This window comes from Mugil cephalus, chromosome 22 (assembly GCF_022458985.1).
Source record: "Mugil cephalus isolate CIBA_MC_2020 chromosome 22, CIBA_Mcephalus_1.1, whole genome shotgun sequence".
NCBI lineage: Eukaryota > Metazoa > Chordata > Actinopteri > Mugiliformes > Mugilidae > Mugil > Mugil cephalus.
Window position 1 is genome coordinate 19,647,530 of NC_061791.1, and position 13,762 is coordinate 19,661,291.

The 13,762-nt window shown below is 39.0% G+C and overlaps 1 protein-coding gene across 4 annotated transcripts in view; it reads right to left on the reverse strand.

The window, feature by feature from the left end:
* The window catches only part of arhgef39 (Rho guanine nucleotide exchange factor (GEF) 39), a 43,256-nt gene extending 33,638 nt beyond the window's left edge, over window positions 1-9,618 (reverse strand). For all 4 annotated transcript variants that reach the window (XM_047575839.1, XM_047575837.1, XM_047575838.1 and 1 more), the window contains exons 1-5: window positions 9,507-9,618; window positions 8,343-8,514; window positions 7,854-7,948; window positions 6,000-6,120; window positions 5,334-5,452 (exon numbers count right to left, since the gene is read on the reverse strand). In XM_047575839.1, the coding sequence (XP_047431795.1) occupies window positions 5,334-5,452; window positions 6,000-6,120; window positions 7,854-7,948; window positions 8,343-8,492 (485 nt within the window). In that variant the 5' untranslated portion in view covers window positions 8,493-8,514; window positions 9,507-9,618. The remainder of the gene's footprint in view (window positions 1-5,333; window positions 5,453-5,999; window positions 6,121-7,853; window positions 7,949-8,342; window positions 8,515-9,506) is intronic.
* Window positions 9,619-13,762: the final 4,144 nt, after the last annotated feature.

The window sequence follows — 13,762 nt, forward strand, 5'->3', positions numbered from 1 at the left end:
CTTAAACTCCTCTGTTAGACTAGTTACTGGGAGCTCCAGTATGCCTTTCCAATACAAGGCTGCACCGCTTAAGCAGCGTGGGACACCAAGCCATCTCCTAATTGATGAGTTAATCATCCTTTCAAGCTTCTCAACCTTTGTCAGAGGGACCTCATACACTGTCAGTGGTCACATTAGCCGGGGCCAATGTTCCCTCTAAGCTGCGCGCTTGCGCAATCGCGCACTGCTTGCACATTCTCAGCGCACAAGGAAATCTATGCAGCGCATAAAATAAAATTCAAGATAAACGTATTAATTAATATCTAATATTAGACCTAATCTAATCTAATTAATTAGACCAATAATATTGTTTTCTGTACCATTTTGCAACGTAACTCAGTGAGTGACAGGTGTCCATTCAATGGTACGATACAGTTCACTTACGCTACGCAGCCAATCATAGCCTTGACAGTGCTTGCGTATGTGCCCTCTGCCCTGCCCAAAGCGCCGTGCAGGCTAGCTAGCTAACAACAACCCTTACCATGGCAAAACGAACGGGCAGCGACACATCCACTCACCACTCACTCGCTAAAGTAAAAAAGAAATGCGGTTCTTTCACGATGGAATGGCTGTCAGAGAATGTGCGAATAGAAGAACAAGCAGTGAAACTGGGTGAGATTTTTTCTTTTTCGAGTGAGAAGGGTCTACTCTGTAAAACATGCAGCGAAGCCAAAGTAGCATGTGAGTTTTCGGAGGGAAAAATGTGGACTGAATGGAAGTTGGACTACCTCAAGCGTCACATTCGGCAGAAAAGTAATTTGAAAGCTGTTGGAATTGTACGAAGACTGAAGATGGGACAAGGGATTAGTACATTAGTATTGCGGGAGAGCGCAAAAGACCGAGAGAAAAGGAAGGAGCTGTCCCACAAAGCAAAATCTGACCCCGAGCAAGTTCAAGTTCTCATTGACAATATTTTACTTGACATCAAAATGATTGTCAACAAATCCACGATCACATGGCAAAGTATGTGAGTATACCAGAAAGCTGGCGAAGCAAAAACTATGCCTTTGAATTTGTGAACTCTATCAATGAGATAGTGCAGAATGAGACCATGTGCAGTGTTAAAAATGCACCCTGGCATACCCTGATAGTAGATGAGAGCACAGACATATCAGTACACAAAATGCTAGTCCTATATATTAAATACAGGGAGGAAAATGATGTTAACTATAAAACTGTGTTTGGTGGCATCATCCAGCTGACAGCATGCACTGCTCAGGACATTGTGCAGGCTCTCGGTCCACTGTGAAGAGGGGCAAAATGGAGGACCTAGCAAAGATTCTTGATGAAGATACACTGTCATTCAGGCCTTTGAACGAAGTGCGATGGCTGTCACGGCACCAAGCTGTCAATGCTGTTCTGAAGAACTACACTGTGCTTCAAGAATTCTGCAAAAGAGAATTCACCGATAACAGAGATCCAGTGGCAAAGTACTGCTACAAAAAGCTGAGTGATTCAAAGTTCAAGGTTACTTTCACTGCTCTGGGAGATGTTTTGGGTGAGCTAGCACAACTCTGCCTCACTTTACAAAGACGCAACCTGACTGTGATGGAAGGACACTGTTTTGCTAGAGCAAAGATTGAGAAGTTGCGTTCCCAATACTTGAAGGAGAAGGATGTACAGTGGAGTGACCGTGTCAAAGAGGCAATGGGGACCTCATCAGCTGATGGCAGAAATACTGGTGAGATTACTCTTTTAATTAGTAAGCTCTGTGATCACACGGATGCTCGTTTTCCAGAGGATGAATTAAAGGAGTGGTCTGCATTTGACATTGAAGTATTGAGCTCAGACATCAGTTTTGACTATGGATCAGCAGACATTGCCACACTGGCAAAGAAGTATGAGGCCATTCTCCACCACCCACAGTCTACGGAGGCCATTAACAGGCAATATGCTGAATTCAAGTACATAATGAAGCAAAAACTTAAACAGGGGTCAATCAGCACATTCTCAGATATGGTTGCTGCAGCACTTAGATGTGAGGAGCTAAAGGAAATCTCACAGCTTGTGGATATTTGTGCTACATTTCAAGCTTCCAGTGCAGATTTTGATTGAGGATTTAGTTTAATGAATCATATCAAAACAGCATCCAGAAATCGTCTTGAAGTGGCACATTTGGACCAGCTGATGCGCATAAAGTCAAAGCAAGAAGCAGACGAAGCCATCAACCTGGACAAAGTGTACAACCATTGGAGAAGTGAGAAGGACAGACGTGAAAAATAAGGTAAAATTTAAGTCAGATTTGTGCGTATTCTAGTGATATTTATTAAGATTTTTTATTTATGGATATTAATCATTAAATGCTGTTACTACTAGATAATCTATGGGTAGTAGAAATGCTAATAAAAAACTAAGTAATTAGATATTTTACAGAAAAAGAGTTACAGGAATTTACACTGTATCACAAGCTACAGCACATGTCATTGTGCAATATGTGAATGTTTTAATGTGAACAAAATGCTACGTCTGAAAGGTGTATATGTATCATTTCTTTGAGAACAGGATACTCAGCCAGGCCACAACGTGACCTCACCCAGGCCAAAGCAGGACTCTCACATATAACAGACTACACATCTCATGAACAAGATTTTTGTCTTTTTCATTTTAGGTGGGCAAAATCACTTATATTATAAGGAAACGAATGAAAATTGCTGCTGTAATTTGATTTTTTTAATTAGCCATGTAACTTGCTATGATCCAAGGTTTTGAACAGGTGTGATACTGGTGTGTGGCCACAGCGTGCGCATCTGATGTTGCTCACAGTGGTCCTCGGTGTGCTCAGGGAGCTTGTGTGTATGCCCAGACACATGAAAAATTAGAGGGAACATTGACGTCACAGTCGTCATGTCATCCATGTAGGCCCTAATTGGGGGGGGGGGGGGGGGGGGGGGGGACACACAAAGCCCTCCATGCAGCTTTTCTCCACCTACCACCCATTTCGAGGCTCTAATTATCACCTCCATCGCCAATGTAAAGGCTAGTGGAGAGATTGTACACCCTGCCATGATGCCTACCTCCAGCTGCTGCCAGGCTGTAGTATACTCTGCTGTGGTAAAGCAGAGCTGTATATCTACATAAATATATTTTGACTAGGCCATTGATACTGCCTGGAGCTCTAAAAAAAATCAAAAGTTCCCCATAACAAACTGTGAGGAACTGAACCAAACACATTAGCCAGGTCTAGAAATACAGCATGCAGGTCTCTCTTTTCTCGCTTTGCTAACTGAATTTGGTGCCAAATCACACTGGTGCGCTCTAAGCATCCAGAAAAGCCGGGAAATCCAGCCTTTTGCACCGATGTATCAATCAAGCCATTTTCCTCCAAGTACCTGGACAGCCTCTGTGCCACAACACTGAAGAAGACCTACCCCTCAACATTAAGCAAACTGATCGGTCTAAACTGACTTATCTCTACTGAGCCCTTCTGTTTGTGTACCTCCACCAAGTACTCCTCAAGTTCCTGCTTTGGCACCATCAGGCTGCCATTCTTCTCTTTACTAAATAGCAACTTCACAAATCTAAATGGATCCCTATAGAATGCTACTCTCGCCCGCGCTTTCCTTCTCCTATTTTTCCTAATGCTCTCCACCCTTCTTATTGCTGCCAGCTGCTCCTTCACACCTGCCCTGTAAGCAATTAATGCCTTTCTTCTCCTCCTCTGTAGCCTTCTTCCACTGCCTCTTAAGCATTCTCCTCTCCTGTATAAGTCTATTGATTTCCTGCTGACGCCTAGACCTAACTACCTCTCCCTCTGGTTTCTTCCGCTTCTCACTAATCTTTCCTTACCATAATCATAGATTATATCTCCCATCCTCTACAACTTATTCTCTACCGTCCCTTTTAGTTTACCTAGCGCACTGGCTAAATCATTATTGATGTCCTCCCACTTCCTATTTTCAGCTGCGCCTGGCCACTTCACTCTTGGTTTCTAAACACTGATCTTCTCCCTCCTTGGCTGGCTACGCTCTTGTTCTGCCTCCATGCTGGTACCTGCCTCAACGTTAAGGATGCTGATATCCTGCGATTTGTGGGTTATTATGTACTCCAGCCCTTTCTTGCCATCCATCATCCTTAAATTTGAATGGCTGACAACAATTTCCTGCTATTCCAAGCCACAGAACTGAAGAAAAGAAATCCACTAGCCATGGATGATTTTCTAGCCATGTCACTTTAAACTCATTATACAATTAGACATTTCTTTTTAGTCCCCTGAGATTCCCTTTGAAGGACAGGCAAATTAATGACGATGATGGAAAGTTCGGAGAAAGCTGGTCCCGGATGAATAAAACATTTCCATAACATGCTCACTCAAATAGAAAATGTACAGATCGATCTCAAGGTGATATGGTTCATTAATTCAACTGACAGCCAAACATTTTATGATATATATATATATATATCTGAAAGTTTTTCTAAGGTTACTATTGTCTCAAAATTTTGGTGGAAGTTAGACACATTTAATGCACAAACAACACACTCATCTAAGACTTCCAATTCTGTTTAAGTATTTCCTTTTTAAATTACTCCACCAGGATCTATAACACTGATATTGGATGGCCATTTCGACTGATTAAATGTGGTCAGGTGATAACAATAAGAGGAAAGGTTTGTCAGAACACAGGGGATCGACCTACCAGAAGGCAACATAGCAGATATTGACAACTAAAAGTAAGAGGCGTTAATCATCGCAGCACCGCAACAAGCCCAGAGTACAAGATCAATAGAGGTTGGGATTGACCTCATCAGGAGTGACCCTAGATAGTGCAAAAATGCCCCTGAGACAATCCAGGACATAACAACAGGGTGTAAAATGGCAGGCCATATATGGAATACAATATCCAAGTTTCTGGAAAAGTGAAAAGGAACATCAGTGCAGAGTATGATCTGAATGTCCCATATACACCTCTGAAGGTAGTGGAGAAAGACCGTGCCAAGATCATATCTCGATCTCTGGATAAAAACTATTTCCTATACCATTAAGGATGGACATTTGTAGATTATGAATATTTATACTTATTGGAGTGAGTATAATGGTGACTATATTACTCTGACAGACAGAAAACAAGATCCTTTGAAGGTTCTGAGACTGTTGCCTGAGGTTTTTCTACCTTCGTAAAACTTTATATATTATATGTGCAAAACACACTTCTTTTTTGGAAACTCTCCAGTAATGTTCAAGTAATATTCCAAAATGAACTCAGTTTATACTTGCCCAGCCTGTTGTGCAACAAGTTGTGTAATCATAGAAAAAGCAATAAATCCCTTTTTATTTGAAGAAAACAGAGAAGTCTTACTGATCAATTCGCTGAATGGGTAGCTGAAGCAAGTCCTCTAGCTTCTGGTTGTTGAACTCTGGCCGGGCTTCCTGTAGTTTCTTAAAATGTCTGAAGGCCTTGTTTTTTTTTAGCTGGATCTAAGAAAATACGTAAAGGCTGAGAGGTTACATCGATGTAAAGTGATATTTCTGAGGTGCACTGAGCATTTTCCTGGGCAGATAAGATCAATCTGCTGGAGAACCAGTGCACACTGCACAGGACTTGGTCCATATTCACTAATCCACATAATCAGTCAGTCTTTCAGTGGACCCTAACAATATTGTCTTTGCATCTTCAAGCAAGCGTGTAAGAGATCCAGCATGTTGAACAAAATGGAGCCTGGTAGACTCAGTATTTTTTTTTTTCATAATAAAACTACATAACAAGTTAAATTTTAATTTGCCACTTGCCACAAACTGGTTCTACCATGCTGTAAAGTAAATAGTCGCATTTTTGGACTTGACTGTAACTAATAAACAAATGAACACACACTGTGCAGTTTGTTCAATCTTTGGACTAATAACACTGTAATAAATGAGAATGCACTGGACAGTGTCTCAACATGTATTAAATTATATTAAATCAAGAATACTTCACAAAGTCTGACAGAATTGTGGTAGACATAATGAAATACAGTGATCCTACCCCAAGCACTTTGTTGGCATTATAGATGTTATCCACATATGTGTTGTAGTGGTGCAAATGTGAACAGAACTTGTCGAAGCCTTTCCCAAAGTACCCATTCTCCAAATGGATCAGTAGAGATCTGGGGGAGAAAACATTACAAAGGTTCAACTTATTTAAATCACAATCACAATTTGAAAGATAACAACTTTTTATTTTTAAAACTTTATTAGAAACTTTTTTAGAACAGACATCATAGGGTTTAATTAACATTGACTATGATTTGGCCAAATAGGAATTTAAGACAATGTTCGGTATCAAGCTTTGGCTATGAACTGTTGAACAAGTGGTTTATCACTAGCTTTGAAAAATTCCCCAGCCAACAAAAACTTTATGAGGAAAAGTTGGCCTGTAGTTGCTCTGTTGGGAATTGATTAGATCCATAAATATCTGCAAGCCCAATCAAATAATTCGGGCGGAATTTATTCAGTGATGGACAGAAAAGAAGAATGTGAGTGAATGGAGCTGAATTTGTTAACAACAAAATGTCTCTGATTGTTTGCAATACTATCCATTTGTGTTTTTCTGTCTTAATTGAAACACACTCTTTAATAAAATCCAAATGGTGTGTTATCACACTCAAATTCTGATTATAATCAGGCTAATTCATCACTTTCTTCAAATTCTGGCATTCATAAAATAAACACCATGTAATGTTTTAGGCATAAGGGGATGAGGATTAATTTAACTTATCTAGCCATAGAGGATGTCATTGATACTCTATAAAATACAGGCACATTGATAGATGAGCATTGTTTTATTGATTGTCTCTGTTTACAATAGCAAAATTACCGGTAAATACAAAATAATAACATCACAAGTAGCTAATGTAGTACCAATAAGTAGGTAGTCACACAGTTAACAGAGCATGTGACTCATTAGCTTAGCTAATATTGCTACTGCTCACTAATTGAACAACTTCTCAAGAGATAGCAGATCCAAATCAATTGTGATGGGTCCAGAGGCTGCTGGGTTCTGGGGCTGAGTTTAGTCTTCTTGTTTTGAGGTTTAAAAGCCAGCATATCCTCTCTGTTGAGATGCTCATAGATAGCATCTATGTTACAGTGGGTGGCAGTTTCATTAGCTCATTTTATTTTGAGCCCACTAGGTCTTGGTTTAAAGAATTCCATACTATTCATGTCCAGATTCAAACTTATCTATTTGTCATTTTTTGTTTTCCTGGCACTGGAAGCAGCACCATTGTGAAGTCAACGTATTCTACTTAAATTGACATCTTTCCATAGGCGAAGAATCACTGCAGCCCTACTTCACAGAATATACCCACTCACCTGAAAAGGAAACCGCTAACACTAGCAGAAAAATGGTCTAAATCCTCTACAGCAGTAAATTAACAACTTCACCAAACACCCTGCCAAACAGAGTACCTAGAAAACACACGTGGGAAAGCTGAAGAATCTGACCAGTTTGATCATCTATTTGATTAAAAAGAACATTGCCGGGTTTCAGTCAGAAATCCAGAATGAGATGGAGATAACTGAATTCTGAATTCCAATTGGTGGCCTTACATTATGGGAACAGTAGGCTGAGTAGACAAGAGAAGTTCATGGATTTCCTGTCGTAATAATGTTTTTTATTCCTGATATAATCTGAAGTAATTAGTGCCCAGGAGTATTATATCTACCTGCAAAGAAAACACCTCTACACAATAACAGTAACTCCTGCTAATGGTGCAGATAAGAACTATGGTTTAGTAAACTGAGGCTTTATCTGGACTGCATTCTTACACAAGCAGGTCTTTACACACCATCATCTCCAATGAATAGATATTGTTTCAATTATTCAGAGAATACTTACTGGTTTGCTGAATGAATGGCTTTAATTGTACTGAAGATGCTTTCTCTAATGTCCTGCTTCAAGGTTCCTTTAGCCTTCAAGATTTCCACAAAGAACTGAGAGAAATAAGAAAGCAGAGGGAGATAAACTGATGTTGATCTTCTATTGAGTTTTATTTATTGACACACACTCAAACAAAAAATGTAAAGCGGAATATTTTCCACAATATTATAGTATAGCGTGACCATAGGTGTCAAGCAAGTGTCTGGCCAACGCAAATATACACCAATATATATTCTACTGGTGGGATGAGTAAGTTTATATGATCCAAATCCAGATTTTATTTTATTATTCCTCGCAGAGATTATTTCCCAGATAAAATGAGTTACCATCATAAAAATAAATAAATATCAAAATTAGGCAGTCTTTTGAACGACTCTTTGAAAGGAACGGATCCACAAGATGTGTCTCCCTTCAAAGAGCTCTAAAGCCCATCTCTTCAGTACATACAGTGGTGACAAGTTCCAGTTGTTGGCAATAACGTTGCTCCGTCCGCACCAACTGTTTGGCTGTTCGACTGCGTTTTATCTCCCAGCGGTCTCTCTGCTCCTGGATACTGTTGCACCCAGGGGTACTTAATGGATGAGGGGAGAAACTCATGGTCACAATGAGGAGGAGGACCCTGCAGAAACACAAGCAGTCACACAAGCAAAAATTTACAGAGAGGCACTGCAGTGCACAAACTGCTCAAGGATGCAAACATGACTGAGCATAAGCTTGCTATTTGTTCTCTATCTTTTGTTATTAATGAAAAACAAACTTTAATCAATACGCATGTCATAGCTATGTATAACTCATAACTTCAGGCACAGGTTTTAGCCACTCCATCCTTTGCATGATTTTGAAAAATGCTTAAAAAAAAGGAGAGAGAAAAAGAAGCTTTCTCAGAAAGACCCCGGCAGAGGCATGAATGTGTGAGAATGGCCTGTCTGTATGTGTGTGTCTGTATGTGTGTGTGTGTATGTGTGTGTGTGTGTGTGTGTGTGTGTTAGTTATACACACAATGGCTCTTAAAAGTTGTTGTGCCCTTCAGAATTTTCAACATTTCAGTATAAATTTTCTCAAAACATCATGAAAGTAGACAGAGAACCAGGTGAAAAGCATGAAACAAAAATATGATACTAGTATAGTCTGGAAAATTTACCAATATTATAGCCAAATATGAACTTCCATGAGTAGGTGCACTTCAAGGAAAAAAAAAAGTTCATTTCAAACCGAAATTAGAATCAGTCTGTTCAGAAGTTTTTCCAGCTCAGGTTTCAGAGTCCCGTTCTCTTAGAAATAATCTGATATTTGTCTGAACTTCACAACATGTTTGTGGGAGTGTGCGACTGGCACAGATAAAGGAGTTTTCTGGGGATCTCAAAAGAGTAGATGTTGATTATCAGGATGCAAATGGGTTGCAAAATAGTTTGTAATCTACAAAAAGACATTCAGACAGCTTGTGGGAAAAAATGGAGTAGATTTAAGACTATTGTTACCAACTACGGGAGTGGTCGAAGTACAAAGAGCATCGTAAAGAGGTAGCGTTCCTTCGCATGAGAAACAGTACTACATCAACATAAAATGTATTTTAGCAGAGATTGTGCATAGCACCGAAGCGATAATGCTTACCTTCAGGTAACGTCTACTCTTCCAAACAAGGCGCTCTTTTCAAAGTGTAGCTTCCTGCTTCCGGGTTGCGTTGTTGACGCGCCGCTGATTGGGTCACTGCTCAGTGAAAGGGATGGGGCACGTACACATACGGGTAACTTCAATTCAACAAATTTTGAATTGTTGTTAAGGCCCAATCCGCCCCCAAAAGGGGTAGGCATACCTAGTATACAGTCAATGAGGCCTACCCAGCTGCAGGCAAGACGGCCGACAAGGCGTCATAATAATGACTTTTATTCTTAAAGGCATTGTATAATAGAGTATCTGAAGATTGTCTAAGTTGCTTATTGAATATTGAAATTAATTGAATTTATTTTCTATTTTTGTTATTTTTTTTTTATTATTTATCATTCTTGCTGCTACTACTGAAATTCGAGTGAATTGCTGCTCCAGCCGAGAAATCATATGCCATACATTTACACATAATTTTTACACATAATATTTACACATTTACACTCAGAAGTTAGAATTTAGAAGTCTACACTAATCACTAAATTATAATTTGAACATTTTATGGATTTAACTTTAATATCAATATTATAAAGACAAATGTGAATATTATCTTTGTGAGGTGGTGGTGGTAATGGCCTTCACCCACACACATTCATAATTGGACTGAATAATAATAACTGAATCCTCAGATTAAATAAATCGAGGATTAATATAATGAGAAAATACTGTGCATTTTCAGATTAGGCAGTAGTGGCAACATGCACTCACAGTCACAACAAATATCATACTTATCTTCACTTCTTATATTAATTTATGTTAACAGTATAGAAAAAACACAGTAAATCATTGGTAGTATTGGCCAGACATCATGCATTTATCATATGATCCTTCCTTTGTCTTGAACTGTGCCATCTGAGCTGCCTATTTTACTTAAGGATGATCACATCTCTTGAGAATTGTAGTAAAATGCTGCAGATGTTTAATCAGACTGTGGGGTCTAGTGTATAGTTAAATACTGGTGTCTGCATGGGAGAATGAAAATTGTTTTAAATTCCTAGTGTATTAATCTGCCTCTGCAGCAAATATCATCCAATCACTGCACAGACACAGCTCCCTACACATGGTTTGTTCAATAGCAGAGAAGAGCAGCTTAGCAAAATGACTTCAATCCTGTTGGTCGTATTTTCATCCACCATGGAACTTCAGGGATGAGTGGGGACATCATGGGCAACACACTGGTCCCAGACATTTGTTATGCAACGGAACAGGCATTTCCTGGGTCTACAAATGTGTTCATTATCAGGTTTAGCTATTAAATGAATACATTCATTATACTGTCCTATTGTCAGTCCTCTGTTAATTCTATTTTATTTCTGGAATCCAATAAAACTAAATATTATACTATCACATTGGCAATAATAACTAGACTTGGAGTTTTCTTTTTTGTAAATAAACGAGCACACTTGCTCGTTTATTTACTAGATCACTGGATGTAATTCATCCAGTGATCTAGTTAAATAAAACATCTCAAATTCTCAATTTCTCCCAAATGCAAAGAAATACATTTCCAAATCACAAATAACATCTATCCCTCTAGTGAATTAATTGATAAAAGATTTAAATTAGATGTAGAAAATTCCTACATTTGCAAAATGAGTGTAGAAACAACAGAGCACCTGTTTTATGAATGTGAACTTGTTCAAAATCTATGAAAATTTCTCTATAACTTAATTTCATCCATTGCTCCACAATGAACACTCACAATATGTCCAATATAACATTTACTAATATTATCGCTACTTTGTACTGTATACAACCCTGTGCAATAGCCGACAATCACTATCTGTTTGTAATTCAATACTTTTTGTTGCAATTCAATACTTTATTTATCATTCAATACTTGTTACAATCCAGTTAAAATGCCTTTTGTATAAAGGCCAATACTTGTACATTGTACATCTTATTATTTTTATCTTATTATTTGTCTTTTACACAGTCCACTCTTTATTTTTGTTACTTTTCTGCCCCTATTTTTGCTGTTGAAAACTGCAATTTCCCCATTGTGGGGCAATAAAGGTTTTTCTATTCTGCTCTATTCTATTCTAACCTTTGAATTCAATTCAAACAAAATGAACATTACATGTGGGGTACCTCAAGGGTCAATTCTTGGACCACTGCTATTCAATCTCTACATGCTTCCACTCTCTCATGTCATACGCAAACATAATCTTAGTTACCATAATTAGATGATCACAGATGATTCGCAACTTTATATTTCACTACACCCAGATGACCTATCACCCATAATATCCCTCACTCAGTGTATCAAAGATATTAATCAATCTTTAAAAAATCTTTAAAAACAGATTAAAAACCTTTTTTCAACAGCATACTGCTGAGCTGTGTGTGTGTGTGCATGTGTGGTTGTGTGAGTTGGTAAGTGTGTATAAGTTTAAGTGTATACGTGGTGAAAATGGCATACATATGATTGTTTACTTGCACTTATACCTTTCAATTGATTCCAAACTGATTTTTTTGTAACTGTTTGTATTGTAACTATATATACCTCTTGTAAAGCACATTGAGTCTGCCTTGTGCATGAAATGCGCTTTATAAATAAAATTGAATTGAATTGAATTGAATTATTCTAATGTAACATGGCATGTGATGACCATAAGAGAAATATGTCAGGACGAGCTTGGCAGGGAGCTTGCACAAAGATACCTAAATGAAACTGCAAGGATTACAAGGGACTAGCAGAGAAGGGTTTTTCACTATGCTTCAGATCCAGATCCAAAACCTCCTGGTTGATACTGGTGCCCTTCAGAGAAGTGAGGTTTCCTCCTGTTGAAAACCAGACACATGACAGTAAGTATGGAACTATGGGATCTGCACATAGCCCCACATACGTGACTGATGAACCAGTCCAAGACAGCAGTCACAAGGTCTCAGGCAGAAGACCAATTCGTACCTCTCTAGATGTTCCTCTCTCAAGCACATCCAGCAACTCAGCATATGTTAATGAGAGCGTGTTTAACTCCCCACACATCCAAAAAGTGGCGGTTGAGCATGTAATGCGCAGTGAGTCATCACCCCCTAGCTCCATAGCAGGATTCAAACCTTTTCTGGCAGGCTTCTTAAGTCAAATGGGGAAGTTGACTATGATGCCTAGCATACACAAGTTGAGCTCCTCCTTTGCAACCCCTCACTGTCCGAAAAACTAAGGTTTAGGAGAGTTTACTTACAGTTGTGCTCAAAAGTTTACATACCCCGGCAGAATTTTTGCTTTCTGGCCTTTTTTCAGAGAATATGAATGATAACACAAAAATATTTTTCCACTCATGCTTAGTGTTTGGGTGAAGTCATTATCATTTATTGATAAACAACTGTGTTTTCTATTTTTAAATCATAATGACAACAAAAAACGCCCAAATGACCCTGATCAAAAGTTTACATACCGCAGTTCTTAATACTGTGTATTGCCCCCTCTAACATCAATGACAGCTTGAAGTCTTTTGTGGTAGCTGTTGATGAAGCTCTTTATTTTCTCAGATCGTAAAGCTGCCCATTCTATTTGGCAAAGAGCCTCCAGTTCCTGTAAATTCCTGGGCTGTCTTGCATGAACTGCGCGCTTGAGATCTCCCCAGAGTGGCTCAATGATACTGAGGTCAGGAGACTGAGATGACCTCTCCAGAACCTTCACTTTGTTCTGCTGTAGCCAATGACAGGTCGACTTGGCCTTGTGTTTTGGATCGTTGTCATGTTGGAATGTCCAAGTACATCCCATGCGCAGCTTTTGGACTGATGAATGGAAATTTTCCTCCAGTATTTGCTGATGACGTCCTGCATTCATCTTTCCTTCAACTTTGACCAAGTTTCCTGTGCCTTTGTAGCTCACACATCCCCAAAACATCAGCGATCCACCTCCGTGCTTTACAGTAGGAATGGCGTTGCATTCATCATAGGCCTTGTTGACACCTCTCCAAATGTACGTTTATGGTTGTAGCCAAAAAATTCAATTTTGGTCTCATCACTCTAAATTACCTTGTTCCAGAAGTTTTGAGGCTTGTCTCTGTGCTGTTTGGCATATTGTAGGCAACATACTTTGTGGCATTTGCGCAGTAATGGCTTTCTTATGGCGACTCGACCATGCAGCCCATTTTTCTTTACTACAGTTCAACTATCTTTTCCCGTATATCCGTTGACAATTATTTTGCTTTCCCCATGACTCAAAATCCAGAAACGTCAGTGGCTGGATGAAAGAT